This window comes from Temnothorax americanus, unplaced genomic scaffold (genome assembly GCF_048541705.1).
Source record: "Temnothorax americanus isolate GAGA-0224 unplaced genomic scaffold, ASM4854170v1 Scaffold17, whole genome shotgun sequence".
NCBI classification, from domain to species: Eukaryota; Metazoa; Arthropoda; class Insecta; order Hymenoptera; family Formicidae; genus Temnothorax; species Temnothorax americanus.
Window position 1 is genome coordinate 2482897 of NW_027509307.1, and position 17783 is coordinate 2500679.

The 17783-nt window shown below is 42.2% G+C and overlaps 1 protein-coding gene and 1 long non-coding RNA gene across 2 annotated transcripts in view; one reads left to right on the forward strand and one right to left on the reverse strand.

The window, feature by feature from the left end:
- Positions 1-17783, forward strand: part of Kn (EBF transcription factor knot) — a 128018-nt gene that overhangs the window by 75717 nt on the left and 34518 nt on the right. The window contains exons 15-16 of the mRNA XM_077403208.1: positions 96-169; positions 610-678. Coding sequence (XP_077259334.1) covers positions 96-169; positions 610-678 — 143 coding nt within the window. The remainder of the gene's footprint in view (positions 1-95; positions 170-609; positions 679-17783) is intronic.
- LOC143895835 (uncharacterized) lies at positions 11449-16675 on the reverse strand. Its single transcript, XR_013256477.1, has 3 exons — positions 16604-16675; positions 12629-13803; positions 11449-12090 (listed from the first exon to the last, which is right to left on the reverse strand). It is a non-coding gene; the product is annotated as an uncharacterized LOC143895835 (long non-coding RNA).

Genomic DNA, 17783 nt, shown 5'->3' on the forward strand with positions numbered 1-17783 from the left:
GAATCTTACAAGTTATTTACGGATTATTTTAACAGTTATTTATTGATATAGCAAAGAACCATATTAATGATTTAATATCAACTTTTCTGTTACAGGCAATCATGTATGAGGGACAAGACAAGAATCCGGAAATGTGCCGTGTTCTTCTAACGCATGAAGTCATGTGCAGGTACATGTTTCTCATATCGTGTCTTCGTTTGCGTGCATAATTATTTCTGAGTTAATTTACGAGCAAATTTTTACTGATATTTTTCATAATATAAAGCTATTTTATACACTTCGACTTATGTTATTTGCGTTTAGAAAAGTGTCCCTCTTCTCTGCTACCCTTGTGGCATAAACGTAACGAGGCGTATGGGGATGTAGTCGTTCTTCGGGGGTAGCTGACTCATTGTGACCCATGGGACTTTGGGAACCGGGAACGTACTACCACTAGTTTTCGCTGCCTACTTCCCGAATCCCATGGGTTTCGATACTTTTCAGGCCGATTTTAGACTTAAAACTTCTAACACCGCGCGAGAGCTCTTATTCGGGGTCTTTTTTTTTATAAGGATAAATTTTGCCGCAGGAAAAATGTGTAATCAGATGAAATGCTCTGTGTGTTTACAGCCGATGCTGCGATAAGAAGAGCTGCGGCAACAGGAACGAAACGCCCAGTGATCCTGTCATCATCGACCGGTGAGTGGAATCTAACCGTTATCTAACTTTTGCGGAACGAACGTGCCGGTATATCGCGGCGGCCATGATCTGCTTAAACGCGCGAATTTATCTCGCGTGCGTTGCGTAACGAGCGCGTTACGCGATATCGAGGCGCGCACACGATGGAATCTCGACTTGACAACGGCGAACGTAACGACAGAGGCGTCGATTTCGTAGAACCCGCCTCTATCAGCCGGCTCGTCCGGTGCTATCGTCGTTTTCAACGATCTAGCCAAATAAAGGTCCAGATAAGTCCTTCTCGAAGGACCCACCTATGAGATAGAGCTTTTTCCACCGTCGCGACTTGGCTTCCTAGAACATTTAGGCTTGCAAAATACGTTTTCTACGAGGTGCGGCGGGATAGACGGGTAGAAGAGTACTCGAATACTAGGACGTACTTATACGCCTTCCACCTTGTACACGGTGCTGCTCGTCCATGGTAACATAGACTCCCCTACACCGTATACACCTACTCGCTCGCTCTCTCTTCTTCCCTCCGCACTCGCTCGGTCTCTATTCCGTGGCGTGGCTAACACGGGGGTGTAGCAGGGTGAGCCTGGTATCTGAATAGGCTATAGAGTATCCTGAGATAGGAACGGCAGGAAGGAAGAGGTTTCCCGCGGGACCCAGGCCGAGATAGTCTTCAGGAGGACATCTTGCGCTCAGAGGTGCTCAACCCTCGGGCTTCGATACGGCCTGGCGGCGGCTTCGAGCTTTCATCCGTATTCGAAGGGATATGTGTTACACGTCGCTGACAGGCAAAGCCTGGTAGGCTCGCGCGTAACTATTTTTCTGCGCCTTCGAGTCTCTCTCGACGTCTGCACCTGTTGGGTTTAACCCCGACGCCGTGTGACAGTCGTGTTTTATTTGCCGATGGTCGAAAGTAACTTGATGGCAAAATGGGTCAAATTGCACCGTAACTCTGAACGTGAATTGTAAGAAGATATTCTAAACTTAATCTTGGCGATCTTTAAAATATGGCTGCAAGTTTTTTTTTCAGAATCTCGGGGTGAAATAAATTAACGATGTTAATAATGCTCTCGTGATATCAGCGCAATATTAATGTCGGATCATATTGATGCGGCCACAATGATAAACTGCATATTGCCGGAGTTGAAAGACTAATAACTACCTTCTCCTGTAAAGATTATGCAATCTCGTAGGTTGGGCTGATCGGTGAGACGATAGAAGAATTAATCTCGAAAATGCTCGTTCGGCACACGGCACGCACGCACTCGTAACAACGGCGTTGTACGTGAATGCAACCGCGAAGCGGTCGCGTGTCGTGATGAACGCCACCCTCGAGTTCGTTCCGTAGACGCGGTGGATCGTAACGGGAGTAAAATAAATGGGTGACTTCCGCAAAATTACAGGATTAAATCTTTGCTATATAACCGTCTTTACCATGCATTTACTAATCAGAATAGTCTTGCTTTATGCAACATCAACATTGATTATTTATGACACATTAATCGTACACTGTTGCATAATTATGCGTTAATTTAGTCGCTAAATTTAGCTACATAAGATATTGTATAATTTAAGATTCAAAATGTCATGCACGTCTTTCTGTTTATTACTAATTTTTATTCTCATATTCTTGCAAACAAACATAAATGCGTATATTCACAAGATATTTCCTTCTCAATATATAGGTCTGTGTCTATATATATGGCTCATAGGAAATATATATATATATTGGAAGGCTAATAGATTATCAGTCTCGCACAAAACCACAATGGAGAACGCGAGAGGCTGATCGAGAGAGTAAGCGAAGGGTATCAATGCCACTTTGATTGAGGCGGTCCTGGTCGATTGTGACATGCTCACTCAGCTGTGCAGAAAGTACAACGCGCCCTCCATCAATTTGGTATACCTGACTGAAGGGAAAAACAAAGCGTTTGTATTCCTAAGCGTGATCATTTTGTCATCCCTTCTCGCCACTTTCTACGCAATATCCGATCGTAATTTTCGTTGCTAATACCAATGTTAGCACTCGTAGCATTAATTATGCGCTTATACGTTTGACGTATATTATATTTATTATCAGAGATTTGTGGAGATGAATTATCCAAATCTTTTACTTTTAATTCATTGCAATAATTTGTTTTATTTTATGCTAGAATTTTCACAAAAAATTACACACATCTCTTTCTTAGCTTCAATTTTTTATTACGCGATATTTAATTTAATTTGGGAAATTACAAAATGTTTCGGTACCACGCATATATTCTGTCAATCTCGACAAATACAGATGCAGATTCATAAAAGTTGCAGAGGTTTTAACTCCCTTCTATACGCGGAATAGCAGTTTGATATAATCGGTCCGTCGATCGATCGACGCGTGATGGCATCGATCGACGATAGGCGGATTGCGAGAACAGTCCTAGAGAAGCTGGTATTACGCTGGACTCGGAAACCAATTAACATGCATAATTAAAATGGCATTGTCGTGGCCGGCCAGCGCCACGGGCTTCCCCGCCGACTGACGGATCCCCGGGGGCTAACGGCGTTTCATAATTACGAAAATCCACCCACCTCCATTGCCTCCTCCGCCCACGCGTTCCGGTGTCACTCTCTTTCTCCAATTGCCGGTATCTAGAAGCTCTCCCTCCCCCTCCCTCCCTCCCTCCCTCCCTATCCCTCTCCCGAAAACAGGAAAAGGATGAGGGTGCTGGAAACGCGAGAAAAAATCGGGCATCGGGTCGGTGTGCGACGAACAACGCACCCCGAGCGCTGCTACAGCCAATAACGTTCGAATAGGCCGGTCGCCGGCGCGATTGGCTAACTTTATTTCGCTCAGTGGGCAAGCCCTTAATTTTGGGGCATCGATCATAGCCCTCGTGTGCGCCCTTTGCGCGCTGCAACGGCGCGGCGCTTTTCCTCCTGCGTCGCTTCCTCTCATCCTCTTCTTCACGCGCGTTCATACCAGTCGCGCGATGACCCTCAGTACCGTGACGCACCTCTCTGCCATTCCTTCCGTCAATTTGATGGATTCCATTTCGGATCCCGAGCGACGACGATCGTTTCGCTTCCCCCGTGCCTACGCGCGGCCTCTCCGAGGGGAGACGCAACGGCGAAATTTCGCACGGTAAAAAAATACTGCGAGGCCCGGTCAGCGCCGCGATAAAAGTTAATCCGCCCGTGGCCAGGCCTGAGCCAAGCAGATTTCGGATCGTTCTAATCGCTCAAACGTCGAAGCGCTACGTTAAACGTTCAATCGAGGCCTCAAAGGTTCGAAAATGATTTTGAAAAATTAATATTCAGTGTTGTTATAAACATAAATTTTCTTAGCGAAACTTCCTGAGCGAGGAAAATATAAATGTCCATATAAAAATTAAATTTGATAAAAAATTGGAAATATATAAACGCGAAATTTGTGAATATTATTTTACTTGTAAATAAAAAAGTGCATAAAGATTACAAAAAGAAGTATAAAAGACAAAATTTATGATAAACTTTTGAAATTATTTAAACACGAAATTTTATATCGAAATAAGTCGATAACATTTCGACATTCAAATGCCAAGTTTTATAATTAAATAAATGTCTTTTTGCTGAAATTTGGAATTAAAGAGGGAGAAAATTAGTATGAAATGATTTGAATAAATGATGCCAAGCATTAAACACATTTTTCACTCCCACTGCGCTGTAGCTTGCGCAACGTTTTCCGTTTATGCTCCACATAAATACCGGCTCACGCAATATTCTCTTCTCCGAGTCCAAACGCGTAACAATCAATCGTTACCTTAATTGATTGCGATTGATGGAGGACGCTCGGGCGATTTGACTGACGTCACAATGACATACGGATTGTCAATCAGTCTCGCTTGTGGCGTTAATGCATGCAAATCTGGTCGAATCGCGGCACGTTGTCTCACACCCTTGCAGCGAATCTCCATCAATATGGATTCGATATCAAGGCCGGTCATGCCGTTTTCTATGCGCTCGCTGAAAAGTCTTTCTACGCGAATATCGCGATATTTTATTCAACCGTAATTGTTCGTTTCTCCGTGTTTTGCCAGTTCATTTTGTACCTCTTTACTTTTGTTTACAGCAAAAGTTGACACTCGTTGACGAACGTTTTGGACGATCGCGTCGCGGTACGATGGCAGGAAATAGCAGGATTTTTAATTTCTTTTTATTAAACGTTTATACCGATATTATAATGCATATATATATTAAAGTATAATAAAATATTTTATTTATGCACATATGTATCAGCCGCGTTATGGAAAACAGCTGAATCTAAAAATCGGTACATTTGTTTTTCTACTCATGATCAACAGGATAATTGCTGCATGATGTTTACACTTTTCAAGAGCAACACTCTGCAAAATACCGGTTATGCGTAACAAGCGACCGGAAATGGTTTGGTGGTCTGATAGGACCTAATCAGGTGAAAGCGCGGCGAACGGGCAACATATGTCAGATCAGCATTGATTCTGCTTTACGTAACAAGTACGCGCGTGTATTGGGGGCGACTTTTCACACAAATAATCGGGAACGATCGACAAAGATAGCACCGATAATAACAGGTTTCGACTATCCACCGTAGATGACACACATTGATAAGGAAAACTTATTAACTTATTAAGCGAACGACGCGACGCGATGCATAGGACCGTCTATTCATTGCACGAGCCAAGCGTTCTAGTGGGAAATCTCATCCGATTATCATTGTTAACTAGAGAATAACTGTTTTTGCTTTTTCAATTTTTCCACGCAATCGACTGTACACCAAAAGTCTTCAGTTTATATCGCGAAATTACTTTTTGTATCAGTATAGTACAGCGCTATCGCTTTGTCGATAAACTCATTTGCAATGTTAAGTTTAACATTATCTCGCAATAAAATAAATTTTATATAATTAAATCGATTTTTGTAAACTAATTAAAATATTTTAATAATCAAGTGAAATTAAATTGCATCAAGCATTTTTGGTTCGATTAATCTCGGAAGAACATTTTTTTTTGTGACGTGACTATTAGGGAAATCAAAACATATTAAGTAGTAACGTACGGGTACATTCTTTCTTTCTGTCTGTCCTTATCTTTCTCTTTCTCTCTCTCTCTCTCTTGCCGAGCATATGGGTCTCTATAGTTGGCGGGGTATCACACCCTCCGTTCTCGACATACCCCTAAAATAAATGGACGAGAGTGCGCGTGCACGCTTCTGTATTAAAACGAAAACGGCTGATCGTTCGAGCGCGAAATCGGCGATTAAATATCCCGGTATTTGCTCTACTAATTATTTTTCGGCGAATCGTTTAAAGAATTGGCTGAACAACAATAAACAACGGCAAGTAGTTTTTTTTAAACTGAAACAGAAACTAAAAATCAATTTTATAAAGTTTTTTTTGATGATTTGCATAAGTATATAAAATTTTATTAATATCTGCTTAGTGGGAAATTTTATCTTCTACGAAATATAGAAATCGTAAACGTTTTTTATTATGAAGAGGAAAAAGAGAATATTCCGGAGCTAAAAGCAGCTTGGCTGCAATGTAAAGTCATAAATTCGTCCAATTAGTAGATTCACGAAAAACTTAGAAGTATATATATATATCTCTCTAACGCCGTTAAACGAATATACGAGATATAGGGAGGATTTCTGGCCAACCGCAATGGTTAGAATACGCCTAAAATACTCGTTCCAATCGCGATATACATCTGGAATCTATAATTGGATATTATCGATTTTTCGATCTATTCAGTCAGCTAATGGAAAACTTATGCTAAGTTAACCCCGTCAATCCATTATGTATCAACGGAATCGGTTCTGGAATTGTTTGAGTATACTATTTGGTACATTTTTCGTACTACCCTGCCCAGGAAAATCATTTGCACTCTGATTCCGATATTTTCCTCTTATCGCCAGCCTCGCTAAATAGATTTTCCAGCATAACTAATGATTAGTGTGTAAACAACTGCGAAATTCTTTGAACATTACATTTCTCGAGTTTTCCGAAAGCTTTCAAAATGGGAAAAAATTATTACATACGAATAACAATATATTCAATGAGAATCAATAAAATTTGATTAACTGCATCTTTCTATTAATTTATCAATAACAAGATTTTCTAACAACTTTTATTTTTTTGCTTTGTTGACAATTGTAGACACATTTGTACTAACTTAAATTTTTTATATTTATGTCATTAAAACATTTATTTAAATAGTGCTATTTGATAAAAATCTGTCACAATCAATATTATTTTATTCCAAAAACGTATAAACAGAACAGCTTAATATTAAGCACAGAATTGAAACAAAGCTCGTGGCTGTAAAAGTAGGACGCGTCGCGTACAATGAGAAGATCTCGAAGACTTTCCAAAAGTCGTCGAGCAAGTGGACGCTGATTGGCCTACCCCGTCTGTACAAAAAGTAATAAGTGCAGCTACGCCGTGGCGATGCGAGAGCCTAGTCAGATACCAAAATGTACCCTGGAGTCTCGTGACGCCACGAAATCTCTGCCGTACTCCCGGACTTCGGCTCGATTCTCTTACGGTTATTCCACCTGCCGAGAATTACCCCGATACGGTATCCTTATTTTCGAAGAATATCTTAACAGCTTCCCGCACAGCGTCTGCTATTCTCTCCTTACATTGCCGAGGAAAGGGGTAAAATGGAAGGGCGAAAAAGCGCGGAGCGTATCCAGCTAGCGTCTTCACGGCGCTCTTTCGTTCTAACTCCCTCCTCTCACCGCCACGGAATCCCGTCTCTTTTACTCCGGAGGAGAAGAAGCCAATAGGGAGAACCGATCAGCTTAATGCATATTGATGCGCGCCGAGTTAAGTGAGTGAAAAATCGCCATCGATCTACCTTCCGGAAAGATAGAAATATTCTCTCTCTCGCTCTCTTCCACGAGCGGTCTTCCATCTACTTGCTCGTCGACAAAGCCGAGCTTATTTCGTCTTCTCTTTCCGGCTTCTATACCAAATGAATCAAGCCACGTACCCGTGCATTTTAATTTGTATTTAAGTCAGACTATCACAATTCTTCTAAACGTATTTTATTCTTTGGCCAAATCATGAAAATGAGTTAGTGTTTTTTTTCCATCAACTTAATATTACATCAGCTTTTTTAAATTAAATCGACCTTATAATTTTATTTTTGGAATATTAGGGATAGTTATAATTTCGTTTTTCTAGATTAAAAAAGAAAACAAAGTTGCAGAATTAAATGACTCAAAAATTTATTAGCTTAATGCAATTTGACGTTAGAATCACTTAACGCTTTCCGTGATTCTCCACATGTGAGACGATTATTTCCAGCCGATTGGAGGATGAAACCGTTCGAGAAACGGCCTGTGGCTCGATTTGCGCGAACTCGTTTTTGATGGTGCATCGTCTAGGCGTCATGTTGGTAGACCCTTGGCATTTTGTAGCGGCACCAATGCGGCATTATACGCTTCCACCGACGTTGCTTCTACCAGCCTCGTTGGGGTCTCGGCCCGCGGAACAGATGCCAACCGTCACGGCTCGCCGATGGTTGGAAGGGTGCCTCTAGATTGAGACACGGTGGATGACTCTAAATGGCATTCGGTCCTCTGCATTCTCTCCCTCCCACGATCTCTCTCGCTCAGCGCTCTTCGGTGTCTTACGAAATCGATCTCTGTTCTCTTATCTTCTTCTTTCTCCTATTATTCTTGGCCAGAGTTTACGGCACTTTGTCTAAAGAGCGCTCTTTACTTCAATTTTTTTTAATCCGAAACCATCCATGTCGCTACGCTTACTTTATACAAATTAATCCTAATTTTACAACATTAACACTAATATATTGAACAGACAAAATAACGCGTTGAAGGCTTTTATTTCCCGTTCAAATAAAATTACAGAACAATGGGTAGATAAGTAATAATCATAACACCATCATTAATGGGTTACGATTCAGCGAGAGAATTGCACGAGCGCAAAGAAGGACTCGTTTGTCTCGATGAAGGACGTGAGCAAACAGATCCGAGGGGCGCATCCGCATACACGGGGTCGTAGAATGACAACGTCGGCGACGGCGATCAATGGCAGCGGATGGGTCCTTTCGAGGGGGGTTTAAAAACGGTGGCGCCCATCGGCCGTATGTCAATCCCTCGACGAATCGCACGACGCAAATTTAGAGCGATATGGTAGTGGTGCGTGTTTTCTTTTTCCTTTTTTTTGCCGCGCGCGCGCGCGTGTGCGTGAGTGAGAAAAATGAGTGAGAAAGGGAGCCAGGTTCTCCACTCAGAACAGGTGGTTACCAACAACGAAAGCGAACTAGAAGGGACCCAGTGCACGATGTGGGTAGGGGAGGCCACTTGAAGAGTCGCGTGGCCACTCAATTACTTTCTAGAGCCTCTAAACATCGGGCACGTACCAATACCCGGATTGCTGTGGGCATGATCGTGCGCGAGGCAATAAAGTAAAGAGTGCCATTTTATTGTTTCAATTCTACAGTTTGCGTAACCATCACTGATGTGAAAATTTATATTATTTATTTATAATTATATTATATTATAATTCACAAAATTACAATATACTTTTTCCATATACGGTATTTAAATAACAGTTAGGTATATTCTGTTGTACATAGAAGCTTATAATCTTCTTGAAGTATGTTTTATTTTCGATTAGTTCTTTATTCTTTGATGAAAAAGTAAGAATCATACAAATTGATTATTACACATTAATTAAAAATATTATTTAAAGAATAGGAAAATTAAGTATATATTGAAGATGTAAAATAATATTGTAAAATAAGAAATTTTCGCTCGTGCAGATTAAATGAATTGAATTTGCATTATACGTATACATAAGTAGAGGGAAGAATCTCTCGGTTTATACTATAACCTCAGCATCGATCAGTAGGTGACTTGCGTGCGACCGCTGTAAGGGATCTGCGGGTAAACGATTACAAAGCTTCTCAGTCTTGTGACCGCATCAATTCGTGTTAGACCCTCTTGCCTAGCTTTCCGCAGAAATCAAGACCTTTTCCCATTATTTGATTAATAAATATTTTAGAAGGCAGTGTTCGCAAAAAAAAAGAAAATTATATTTTCTTCTTTACGAAATAGTCTGAGTGCAGAGGAGAAAGAATCTTAAAGTCGTACGTGGAAAACACAACGGAATAGTGGATTGACACCTTGGAATTCGACTCGGTTTATCGGTAGCACACAGACATCGCATACCTCGTACGTTTTGCGCGCGCGCGCACGCACTTCTTTGCTTTCGTATAGATCGCAGCTCGCAGAAGCTGCATCGATGTATACGAGCAGGTAGCTTGACACAAAAGCCAAATAGTTCGCATAGCTTGGCGCCTCTCGGTTATCCGTCAGACCCCGAAGAACCAGCGAGAACCCTTTCTCCTACCTGGAGCGTCCTGTCCTCGCCCTGTCCTCGCCTGTCGTTACCCCTCCCCCCCTCTCTCGCTTCTCTACCATTTCCTCATCGGCCGTTGTGTATCGCTCTTCGGCAATGCGGAGGGGTCCTGTCGTACCGGGAACTAAACGGCGGGTTTAGGAAAAACGGGAAGTCTTTGCGAGCCTGTCAATCAGACGTCCGCGGTTTTGCGCCCATCTGGTTAATGATGATCCACTGCTCTATCTCGTTGGAATCGCGAGCGCCTGCCATCCCCTAACACGGCGCGATGAAAATAGTAGGCACGATTGTCGCGGTGGAACGTATATCGCGGGACTTTGAATCGTTGGAATCTTCCAGACGGCCTCGAAAACTTTTTTCCAGATCACCTGCCGTCTGCCGTCGATTTATCACGTAGTGATGTTTCATACTCGATGTACCATTGCAACGAGAGTATAACAACGAATTCATAACGCTCACTCCGTAAATCAATCAAGATGCCAATTACCGAATCACTTTTTAAGCGAATCTCAAAAATTTATTTCGGATATTAATAATATGAACATCCTGTTGCTGATTAATATTATTTTTTATATTAATATATATAGCTTCTTTTTAGAAAGTTATGAATATTACATAAAAAATTTAACGTAACAACAAAATATTGTATTTTGATATTTATCTTCTCAAAATCGATATATTTTTTCCTATATTAGTATTTCTAACATTCTATAAGTGGGCTCGCATTTTATAGGATTTGTTTATACCTTTGGGAAAGATATGCTTATTCAAGCATATTTTAAAAATACTTTCACCAGATAATTTATCTATCATTTTTCTTTTGCGTCGAACTTCTCGCGCTTTCAGATACAGAATGACAAAACTAGAACGGTATCATTTCGCCGGCGCGGCGTACGGAAGGCGGGACGGAGAAAATTTTTCGTGGGCGTCCGACTGTGTTACCGAATGGGACGATCGAGGCGTCGAGATTTATGCGATTGATTCGAACGGAGCGGAGTGACAGTACAAGGAAGCGCTCTTAGTCCTGGTGTCTCCGCTCCTCCGGGAATACATTTCCCTTCGAAGCGCCGGTGTCCGAAGGATCTCTATAAATTTGCATGTAGAATACTTGCGGATATTCTCACAAACGATAGGTGCGGAAGATAGCCTGTCGCATCTGTCGTCGCGCGTCTCGTGGAGCGCTTCCCGCTTCTCCCGAACGCCTGCGTCGCCTAATTTCATTTTGACAAGAGCCAGAAGCCGTTACTTTACACGAAATTCGAGAAGCTTTGGAAAGGAGCGAGCCACTTGCTTCCCGTCGATCTTAGTATTTTCACGCGCATTTGGAAGAAATCAATATTACACACAACGTATCGATATATTATTCGAAAAGAGGAGATATGCTAGGAATTTGGAAATATTTTATTTCGAATTTTAAATTCTTTTTTGATACAAACAAAATCACGCCAAGAGATGCAAATCTATGGTTTTCCGAACGAGGAATGGAGCAAAGGTTGACCGTGCAAGAAAAGGGAATGCGTGCATGGACAGTTTCGTGGGTAAACCTCATGAATATGTTGTCCGTGCCAGGATTTTGTGGTTCATATGCAAATACTGCGTGAAAATTGAGAATTGTATGTAGGAAAACCGCGGTGGTCTTCTTATACGTTTCTTATACGTTCCGGATTGGCGATGCAAACAAAACAGTTCTACCGGTGCGAGAGGCAAAGTATACCAGGACCTACTGTCCGCCCTTCGCAAGTTCGCTCGGACAACCAGCCATCAGTACCGCACCCCCGGGTACATTCGCCCATTCGTTGGGCCGACTGGCTTTCCAGACTTCGGCCGTGGGGTGGACAAACCAGGCTGACCGGTTGCCATGGCGACCTTATGGATTGATCCGAGCAAATATCATCTCCGAAGACGCCCGAAAGAATCGCCGGATTTCAGAGAATAGCTTTGGCCAGCGCTCGTTGAGTTTCTTTTCTCGTTCCTTCTTCCTTCGTTCTCTCCTTCTTTCTTCTTCGGGCCTCTGCGTACCGTACCGGTGGCTTATGCTTTCTCAAGAAAAAATGAAAAGACTTAGGATCAATTCGTATCACATAATAATTATTACTATATTCGCTTTGATTCTTTCTCTTGCAAGAACGATTCATTGTTTGTGCATTTCATTTGTTTATTTAAGAGAAAAAAAGAAGATTAAAAATATTAAATATAAATCGGATCTTAATTCAGATAACAAAAGTTTGATAATAAAATATTTGTAGATACTATTTAGATGTCTTTGGATTTTTATGTTATTTTTAAGTCAATCACAATTATTGAATTATCAATTTTTATCGGTTAATTATTACGTGAAATTATCGGTTTAAAATTAACAAGTTTGGAAAAGAAACCTACGTTCTGTAGAACACTAGGTAAACACAACGTATTAACGAAAGCGATGCTTCAAGTAATACACGCTCGGTATATGATATGCAATAACAATTCAGTCTAGACAGATTGTAGTAGATAATATAATCTTATAAAACGACAATAATTCGGTCTGGACATGTTGTAGTAGATAATGTAATCTTGTAAAACGACGGGACGTACCATGCTAGCGAGTTAATAGCCGGCCTCTGGAAGAGCTCGTGCACACCGTTCGATGACAACGATGGCGCTGGCGAGTACGACTATAAGCACGATGAGTGATTCAACGCGCGTCTCGGCTTGATCTCACTCTCCGCCGTCTTCTCTAGGTTCGCTATCAATGGTTCTCAACGCGGCGGCCGATCAACCGGGAGAATCCAGGATGACGCCTGGCGAGACGTCCTACGGGGGACCACCCACGGGGACAACGCTCCATATAAAGCGTCCCCGCGAACCGCATTGTCGAATCATTGCCATCCGCGCAGGCGGCAGCGTCTGCATTCCTTCCGTTTGAGCTTCTTTCTGCTGGCTCCTTATTCTTCTTCTTCTTCTTCTTCTCCGCCTTTTTCTTCTTCTTAGACGCACGCGATTCCGGTATTCATTACATCCCTCCGCCTTTCTTTCTCTATTCCTCTGCGTCTGATCTTCTTCTTCCGCACCCCGTTTTTCATCATCTTCCACTTGTCATTTCTTCTTTTGCCTTTCACTTATCCCAGTTTTTTCCTCTTTCATATACTCAGTTTTTCTTCGTCCTTATCCATTCTGTTCTTGTTTCGAGATCTTTTATGAAATTTTTTTTGCGTCACGGAATTGTAAATTAAGCTATTATATATATCGAATGTTTCTTGCCCGAGCTCGATATACTTCCTACGAAGATTGCAGGGATGGTTGCTGACCTCGTTTAGACCCATCCTCGTTTATGGGTCAGGGTGTCTGACTGTACTCCTGTTCGATTCGACACCTGGATTACCTCCGAAACGTCTTTTTATATTAACGAAAGAGACTCAGGGTGCAAAGCTTTTTCGCGCCTACCGACAGCCGCTTAGAAGATCGCGATGTCGAGATGAGTGTTGATGGATCTCCTTCCTTGGTGGGCACGATCGTTGGAAATTCAAGTGACGCCGTAATTAATGGCCGACCGATGAAGAAACGGCCACTTCTTGCAGGCGTCGCGTCGCGGGTCGCTCTAAGATGCTCCGATGCGATAGTGTAATTAATTAGGGCGCCGACATCCTTTTTCCGATTGTCCAAAAGGGATTTTCGTTTTATTTTCCTCTCCGTATGTAACAGACGGTACTGAAAGACTTGTTATCTTTGAGGTCGATCGCCCAGGTCAAAAAAAGTTTTGATAGCACTCACTAAAATGATGAGTAAAAAGATTTGTCACACTAGAAAGTAGTCATAAGTAATTATACATATAATTTAACAATTTAAGAGATCATATATTATATTTTTGTAGAAAAATCTAACAGTCTGGAAAAAGTTAATACGTTTTTATAAAAAATATATAATATTAAAATATTATAATATATTGAGTTTATAAAATATGGACAAAGCTTGATTATAATTACAGGAATTTCCTGAAACTCTGTCTGTAATTAGTAAAAGTAATTAATTAGATATAATTAAATGTAATAGTAAAAGACACTTTAATGACTTATTTTCGCCGTAATTCTTAATCCTTCGAGAGGCTTGAAATCGATGTTCGACTTTGCTCGACCATGCAGTAAGTTGGGCGGGCAGGTTGTAACTTTCGGTTAAGTCAAACACGGCGTAAAGTCGCGCGAACTTCGGACTTGGCAAGTCCCAATGAGGCGTGTAATGCCATTAAAGAGAATCTTATTACGCTACGGCACCCTCACGCGCCTCCTACGCTGGTAGGCGCCTTCGCTTCACTGCAACAAGTATCCGCCTAACCTGGTAATTAAGTTCCGATTAATTCTCCGCTTACTTTGCCTGCCAAATGGCGCCCGACTAAAGCCGACTGCGAGAGAAATTAAGGTCGCGGAATTGGAAGAAAAGTTTCCAACGACAGGAGCATAACGCGCGGACTGAGAACCTCTTGAGAGATTGATCGTATTCTGACGGAATCGTTGCTGATACGCGAGGGACATAGCCAAGTCGTTGAGCCATAATAATATTCGCGATCCGATGCTTCTGCTGTCTCCTATATACGAATGCGCACAATCGATTCAACCACAAACAAGCAGGTATAAATTACCTCATCAAAAGGAATCTCCTCACAAGACTGTAATCTTATTGGTACCTTAGTAGTCTTATGTAATATAACGCAAGTAAACGTCAGACTTCAAATAAGAATCGATAGCTATAATCCTTTAAATGCAATGTGGAAGTTATTGTTTGACAAAACTTTACCAAAATATGCTGCATCAAAATGCTAACGCATGATGCATCTCCCTAGCCAACGTATAACCGGGCTACTGTATGTGATCTCTAGAATGTTCATTTTTATCGTGTACTGTATACGGATCGAGTACTTGCCAAGTTTGGTTGCGCGAGCACGGCCGGCGGCTAAACCTGTAGTAAACGATAGCAACGCAGCCTCATTCGTCGACCGAACCCATGGACCGCGGGCGAGGGGTGATTCCATGATTAATGTTACAAACAACGATACAACTAACACATCGTCCTCCTCCTCCTCCTCCTCCTTCAGAGCTGCTCGCTTTCGGTCTTGCTGGCTCGGATAAGTAACTTCTCGCGTTGTATATGACTCCAAGTTAACAACAACTTTATAACGATTTACGCGCGTGAAGTGAAAGAAGTGAAATGGATGCTAAATTAAAAATACAAATCGATTTATTGATAAGTAAATTGGTACACCGACGCGATCGGTCGCATATAAATTTATCTCCTATTAGGAAAGGGATATCTGTTAATAATCCGCGATAAAACGTTCGATTAAGTTCGGTATGAAATTTTGACGAATTCTTTTGTATTTCCGCGTACCTATTCGCCCTACCTTTAACAACGATAAAGTGCGCACGATGCTCCCAAAAGCCGCTCGTAAATCAATACGAACTCGAAAATAACTTCGCAATAATTCACCCGAGCGCAGAGAATCCACACTAACAGCCCCGCGCGCGTTGCCGGTGAGAAATTAAAATAAATCAAACTTATCTGTTGCTCGGACCACTTGCCGGTGATCTGGCGCGTGTATGCGTGTACGCGTGTACCGTCTAGTCCATGAAGGTGGCCCCCTGCACTCGTGTGCGTTCACGTACATTCGTATACATGGCAGACGCGTGAGACTAAACAGCACGCGATAGACCCGTCGGTATACAGATATTTCCTTCAGTATTTCTCGTAGCTGTCCTACCTTAGTAAATAACGAGCTTTGTCACAACTTTGTGCGGCCTCCAAATTCTCAAGCACTCGATATCTCGACAGCCAAGAGCGAGATACGATAATATATACAAATAATGAAATAACTAGTACGGCAATTCTTAATATTTCTTTTATTAAAATTGGAGATAACGATTTTAAAGCTCAGACAAATTTAACGAATTTTTGATAATCATATCTTAGAATAAAATGATTTTGAAAAGGCACATTAGACTTTAATTTGTCAAAGTTGCAAATAGGTCGCTGTTCGTTAATCGATTAACATTCTTCGAACTACTAAAAGCGTTCGCGCTACTAAGACAGTCCCGGAGCTAGGGCAACGACTTATCCACCAGTAGCTCGGTAAATTCACAACCACCCCCGTGAATAAATACGGTTAGTGGCCAGCCAAGGCCCTTAGATCCCTTTGACCGGAGGGGGCAACGTGCCGGGGTGGTAACTGGTAAGTGCCTGGGGCGACCATCTGTGCCCTTCTGCGCCTACGCCGCCACGTGGATTGCGCTACCGTTTATGCGGCATTTGTTGCAGCTACGCGCATACATTATCGCTAATGTGCCGGGCTACGTCGCTAGAACACGCGTCTTCAACGGGAACACGTAAATGGTCAAATAGGCACCGGCTCGAACAAAAGAAGCGAAATTGGGGAAAATTATGTGCTTGCGAAAAACCAGTTATCGCTTGCTCGTTAGTACGTTTCTTACGATGCTTTGTGTGCGAATGCTATACATGGTTACCTCTATATTATATTATTTTACACATATATATATACGATTTTAATCCATATATTTTACGTACGTTGTACTTTCTATCAAATGCGTGAGTTTCAGTTGCTCGCATTAAGCGCCCGCGTGTTCGGGTGGCGTTACATTATTCAAACTAATTCCTCACATTCGTTCCAACCGCAAAGACTTGTCGTTCGTGGCGGGAGTAGCGATCTTTATCTCCGCGCGGCCACATCGTAACTTACGTGGACACCAATCGTGACTAATTAACCGGCGATATCGATCGTCGCTCCGTCGCGCGCGGGAAAACAATGGTATAGAAAGAATCGCGAGAGAGAGAGAGAAATCGCCCCGCGATAAGCCGCGCGGTCAGGCTGGCCGCGATAATTTCGCGACGCTAGTTACGCCGATAGAGTCGCGTTATACGCGTCTCTTACATTATTATCTGTAATGGCCTGGCCATGACTAACATGCTGCGTACGGACACACGCGTGCACGAGCACGCGGTGTCGAACGACCGTGTCTCGCTACCGCGATAGCGCCGCGCTTGTCCGGCGCGGCGCGGCGGCGTGTGCGAGAGGGGCGTATACCCCGGGTGTCAAGTTACACCACTACGGCTTGGTGACGCTACAATCGTTCTGTCACCCCCGGTAGAGTCCCTCTCGCATCGTCAGTGCTGTCGGCTATCGTTATCGAGACCCAACTCAGTCCCGTAGAATTGCCCCTACGCATGAAACGCGAAATAATTTTTTACAATCTTTGAAAACTCTCCCCGCACTCCGTCGATCGTTTCTTTTTAATCGATAAAATTTTAATTAACCTAATGATATAGTAATGTGTAAAAGAGAACAGTCACATCAAGCTGATCACAATTTGGCACGTAAAAAAAAAATTGATTTTTTGTAAAAGTATAATTTATTGAATAATTATGAAATACAATGAGAATAATGCAAAGTGTGTTAAAAAGTTGTATTTTATATGCGGATAAATAAATATTATATTAATAGCGATAGAGAAACCATAATGATTGCTCGAGCGGAAGAGGGTGAAGAGAATAATATCGACGTGAAATGAACAGGCGTCTCTCTGATCCTAGATCTCGCACACTCTACCCCAAATTGCCAATTTTATCGATAATACGGATCTGGTAATTCGATAGAGATATAATGCAAATTCGGTTAATTGTTCCTCCTCGAGGAGGAAGACGGGGGAGAGACTGAAAGGGACCAGTAGCGCTTTTTGCCCTTTTGTTA